The following is a 5,665-nucleotide window of genomic DNA, read 5'->3' on the forward strand; positions in this document are numbered from 1 at the left end:
AACTAATACTTGACTTATCCCGTTCTCTATGAATTTATTAGATTTTAAATTTTCAAAATTTTCTAAATAAAAATTTTATATTTAGTTTATAAAGTCCTTACTACTCTTAACTATTTTCAATCCATTAAATGTTTTCTTTATTTATTAGATTATTAATGTTTGGAATAGAGGATAAAATTATTCTTATTATTAAAATATTTTTTTAGTTCACATCTTTCCCGTCTCCAGTAACCACAACCAATAATGTATAATTATTAAAAATATAACATTATAATAATATAATTTAGCATCTCTCGTACAATAAGATGAATAAATGAATTGAATAATTTAAATACTCTCAAGTCACGACTGATGTTCAAATGCATTTTAAAAAATCATAAATAAGTAAACAAGTCATTTGTATTAAATGATTATGATAAATTTGATCAATACTTTCTTAGTAATACGAATTGTTATACATCTAAAGTCATTACCAGTGTTGGAACCTTATCCTATTTGGTTAAGTTATTCTATCAAATACTATTTTATAACATATTTTGAATAAAGGTAAGTTTATCATTATTTGTGTAGAATAATAATGACGGTCCCATGCAATTATTTTCTTCTTATTTCTTCACAAATATCAAGCAGCAAACTTGTCCTATCTCTTTTCTCTTCATTCTTTCTTTGTTGGTTATCAGTATCCTGATTCAAACAAAATCTTAGAGATTAATTTCAAGTTTTTAACTCAAAAAAAAAATATATGTTTTCACCTTTTCTTCTTATAGCTATATTTATCAAAACTTTATCTTTACATTATTAGTACTTTTTAAGTTTCTTGATAGAAAAAGAAAATACAACCCAACAGAAAGGCCAAGTTTGGTGAGCCCATTATTCCTTTGGGTGCTTCTTCTTGCATTTCCAACTTTTCAAAAAATACTAAAATTAACCTTGGTTAAGATGCTTTTAACCTTGGTAAATTTTTTTTTGTTTTTTCTTTGACTTAATAAACTTACACACTCAACCACTATGACACAGACGTTCCAGCAATTTCACTCATGAAAATTGCAATATTAGTTGAATCTTAACCGAATTTTAAAATCCTTTTAAAAATTTAAATCGATTTCAAAATTCATTTAAGAGTTGAAGTGATTTCAAATTCGTTTAATCTTTAAATCTTGAATTTCAAAATTTGTTTAACATTAAACGAATTTTGAAATTCATCGACCTCTTAAACTACGAGTGAATTTATTATATTAGGTCAGAGAAAAAGTTAATTTTTTTTACCTAAGTTAACAATATTTTAACCAAGGTTAGTTTTGATATTTTCTGAAAAGTTGAAAGTGCAGATAAATCCTTTGGAGGTGCAGGAAGAAGCATCTTGTTCAGTTTATGAATGAGCCCATTCCTGTAATTCGGGGGAGGGAATTGAAATCCAGAACCAAAATTTAAAAAATTTAAATAATTCAGTTGGGCAGAACAAAACCAAAATTGTGCACGAAGCTTCATAGCGATTGCTTGATATGCCTATTCTCATGTACACACTGTTGCACTCGTTACAATCTATCTATCGCAGAGTACTTTGCAAATTGGTAATGCCTCCATGTTCATAAAATAAGAAGTGAAGGATCGCCGAGATCAACTACTGCAGTGTTGATGTATTAAAAGTGAGAAAAAAGAGACAATATAAACAAAAAGAACAAGGATTTACAGTGTTTTCCTATATGATATCTATCTGAAATGTCCATAAATGGTGTTAGAGAGGGCAGAACAGGAACAGAGCCACTAAAACAGAGGCAACATAAGCTATGCTCTGCGTTTGAACCACAACTAATGGCGAAGAACCACTTGACTGAAGCCTTGATAAGTACATCATAGTTTTGTTTACCAGAGGAAGTTGTGCTCCATCTTTTCGTGCTCCCAAAACTTTCTGGCTGTTCAACATACATGCACATGTTATTAACAATTATATAATACTCAAAAGCAGTACAAACTCAACCCCTACAAAAAACCTAGAAGACGACAACATGTACCGATAAAAGAATGTCAAAAAGATGAAACAATCTACATCGTCCATCTGTTTCTGTCTTGTTACGGGATTTAAGGGTGAGATGTCGGGCATGAAAGAAAAAACACCGAGGAAAATCCAAACTCAAAAAGGAAAAGCGAGGGTTTTGTGGAAATTAAGAAGCTCACTTTTACATAAATACGTGCATTGATTGGGACATGGCTACAAAAATGTAGTCCAGTGATCACTATTTTCTGCAGGTGTGGTTAAATTTCAGCAACAGCTTCTTATAACAATTCATAAAAAAATGTCTTGAAAAGTTAAAAATATTATCTTTATTTAATGGGTATGATAGAAGCTCATGAAAATCATATGGACCACATAAGATGGACAGCTCAAGAGCAAAAGAAAAAGACAGAACATAGATAAAGTCATAATTACCCTTGCTTTAGAGATAAAAGAAGCTGAAAGTAAGGTTGCCGGGTGATGGTGAAATAGTAACTGTACCTGGTGTAGGGCAAGGGGCAGAAAATGATCAAATAGTTCGCGGAGGCACATGTGTAGGTGCTCGTCTTGTCATCATACGCGTAGCTATACGCGCGTGGGCATGCGTGCTTGAAGAACAGCGAATAAGGAGAGGGACCACACGTGTCAGGCGTCGCGTACGCGCCGCTGCAGCAAAAACTAGGATCACCGAAGGCCTCGCACGCGCTCCGGCACGCCACGCTCTTGTGGCTGCCGTTCACGCGTGACACCCTTAGCTCCGCCGGACACCCGCCGTTGAGGTCGACGAGACACCCCGTGGGGCTGCACCCGCCCCTGGTGCCGTCCTTCGCCACGATCAGCATCGGAAGGTTGTAACCGTCGACCAAACTCACGTCGTAGAAGTCCAGCCCGTCTGCGCCGTTCAGGGTGAGCTCTGCCAATGTCGCCGGCGGCTTGGCACCGCCGACGCACTCTACTTTGCCGGAGCCGCAGTCGGCGGTGCCGCAAGAGAACTTTCCGTCCGAGTCTTGACCGCAGAGGGTCCGTGCCCATATCCGACCAGACCAAGATTTCGGGATTTTTAACGTCTTCGATTCTCCGCTCAGGAGGGCGAATCCGGTGGTGGGAAGCGGAGGCGAGGTGGCGCCGGAGAGTAATCCCGGCCATATCGTGTGGCGACACTTGTTGACAATCTTGAAGGATGCCGATTGTACCTCTGGAAGTTTCAGCAACCGGAAAAGTGGTCAAAGAGATTTATATTTAAAATTTGTGGTTTTCTATAAATCTGTGATTTTGGAAATTACCTGAGAGGAAAGTTAATGCGACAAGGCTGAGAATGATGAGAAAGAGAAGCCAGCGACCCATGTGGATGACTGAGAATAACCAGAGAACAGAGATTGATTCAGTTTTATTGTGAAGCTGAGTGCGTGATTGTGTTCTTCTTTTGCTTTGCTTTTCTTTTTCTTCGCCACCTCTTTCACTTCACTGTTTCTTAAGCCATCAATGAAAAAGCTTTCCTTTCCTTTTTCTTTTTTAATATACAGTTTCCCTCTTAACTTTGGGACATAGCAGGAATTCATGCACTTGTGGAATACAACTCATGTGAAACACAATTCCACTATACTGATATAACATCATCATATTAGGCAAAACAAGCCACCAATATAGAGGAAAATCTCAAGCAGACAAGATGTATCATTGTATTAAGGTATTCTCTTTTAGGTGGTGAAAGTCTAGAGTTGCTAGTTTGGAGGTTCCTTAAAAAATATCAAATTCACTGTATTATTACTCTTTTTTCTTAATTATTTGATAACTATCCTATACAATTATAAACCAAATGATTATATTTTACGTAAATGAACTCTTTTGAGTTGGCTAACCGTTCTTTTAGACATAAAATAGTAACTGAAGTTGAGTTTACTCACTTTTTAACTTTTTAGCAAGGTGACTAAATCAAGAATTCTGATAACTTTTACATTAAATTATGTCAATCGTCTTTGTTTTTAATTTTGAATTCTCAAATTGTTTTTTTAGGTATCTCAATTTAATTTTTATTTTGAAAAATTTGATGTAATTAGATTATTTTATTAGTACTGTATTAATAATATTAAAGAGGTATTACTTGTTATTTTGTGAGTTTTTTGAATTTTGTTCTTTTTTTTAAAAGCAAAATTTTGACATGTGCATGTAACCGTGGCAGTGTGATGTGGAAATGGTAGCATCACATGTCCGTGTATTTTAGTTTCAATTTAATTCTTATATTTAATTTCATTTGGTCTTAATTTTTTTAAAATTAAAATTTATATTTTTAATAAGATTAAATTTATTTATATTTATATTTAATATTAAAAGAAAATAACTTATTTGTATAAAAAAATTTAAAATAGAAACTAAATTTGAGATGCATAAAATTAGGACTCATTTATTACATCAAATTTCTTAAAATAAAAATTAAATTGAGATGGATTAAAAAAAATAGAAACCCATTTAAATTTTCATAAAAAAATGAGACGAATAATATGATTTAACTTAACTTATACGAGCTAATGGTAAGTTTGGGCTTGCAAAGTTTGGGCTTATAAGTATATTATTGGACAAAGAAGGGTCACACTGGTGAAGGCCCAGGTCGAAATGACACCTGATAACATATGGGTTGTTTCTTCCTGTGCCCATCAAATTTCTTCCTGCGGCCCCATCAAAAGCTTCTGGAAACTTTTTTCCGGATGAGTGTCTTCTAGAAAATAAATCCCTGAACCACTGTTCCGGAAATCAAAATAGGTTTGATAGGGTGCATGAAGAAATTTGATTGGTACAGAAAAAAACACAGTAACGTTTGTCCAAAAACCAGTCTCATTTTTGTACTCAAATGTTGATCTGTTCTTTTGCTCATTTCTTCCACAGTGAACAACACAAAAATGAACAAAAAGTAATGAGATTGTCAATAAAAGAGCTTATGAACAAATATCAATTCAACCATTGATCCTAGATTACTGTGACGTTATACAATTGATTGCAGAAAAAAATTGGTTTTTAAACAGTGATTTTTATTCAGATGATTGTTATTAGTTGTTGTAAAGTTATCATGGTCCTAAAGAAAAATGGTTACGAAATTCAGAGATGGGCCATTTCAACAGTGAACTGAAAAACTATGTTCTTTTAAAACGAATACTATTCTCATTCAGCCGTAAAAAGCACAACTTTAATTAGGAAATAATATCAAAGGACAAGGCCCTGTAACATGTATTCAACAAAGTTGAAAAATGTATCAATTACTGTAACAATTTAGCTGGCAAACATAGCAGAATATTTGTTCGATCTCCACAAAGGAAGGCACTAAAGTGAAGCAAAAGCTCTATTTGATGATGGGATTCTTTTGGTGACAGGAGAGGCCCAGCTCCAGCATGGATGCAAAAAAGATGAGCTACCATGATGGTGTCTGTGGATAAATTACATCACACCGATTATATTGCATATGCAAACATAGACATGCATCTTTGCTACCAAGGTTGACCACCATTGCATCAACAATTACTCATGCACTGATGGTGCAATAGTAAGTAGCCACGTTATGCAGTGGAATCACAAGTCAATGCAGGCTTCAAAAAGTGCTAACGTCAATCTTCCATGATCAAAAATACCACACCGAGAAAGGAGATATAGATGCCAAAAAGGATCTAGCATTGACCTACACGA

The 5,665-nt window shown here is 34.5% G+C and overlaps 1 protein-coding gene across 1 annotated transcript; it reads right to left on the reverse strand.

Annotated features, from left to right (window-relative positions):
• Positions 1-1,461: 1,461 nt before the first annotated feature.
• LOC124840949 (Pathogenesis-related thaumatin superfamily protein) lies at positions 1,462-3,709 on the reverse strand. Its single transcript, XM_047317089.2, has 3 exons — positions 3,277-3,709; positions 2,495-3,188; positions 1,462-1,913 (listed from the first exon to the last, which is right to left on the reverse strand). The coding sequence occupies exons 1-3, from the start codon at positions 3,335-3,337 to the stop codon at positions 1,736-1,738; spliced, it is 933 nt and encodes a 310-aa protein (XP_047173045.1). The 5' UTR covers positions 3,338-3,709; the 3' UTR covers positions 1,462-1,735.
• Positions 3,710-5,665: the final 1,956 nt, after the last annotated feature.

This window comes from Vigna umbellata, chromosome 3 (genome assembly GCF_029865625.1).
Source record: "Vigna umbellata cultivar VRB3 chromosome 3, Vumbellata_1.0, whole genome shotgun sequence".
NCBI lineage: Eukaryota > Viridiplantae > Streptophyta > Magnoliopsida > Fabales > Fabaceae > Vigna > Vigna umbellata.

What these genes read in the sequence shown, in the direction of transcription:
- LOC124840949 (XM_047317089.2), bottom strand. Translation starts at nt 3,337, where the DNA reads ATGGGTCGCTGGCTTCTCTTTCTCATCATTCTCAGCCTTGTCGCATTA. An exon ending in CGCATTAACTTTCCTCTCAG is followed by an intron (nt 3,189 to 3,276) that starts GTAATTTCCAAA and finishes TGAAACTTCCAG; the next exon opens with AGGTACAATCGGCATCCTTC. An exon ending in TGCCCCTTGCCCTACACCAG is followed by an intron (nt 1,914 to 2,494) that starts GTACAGTTACTA and finishes TATGTTGAACAG; the next exon opens with CCAGAAAGTTTTGGGAGCAC.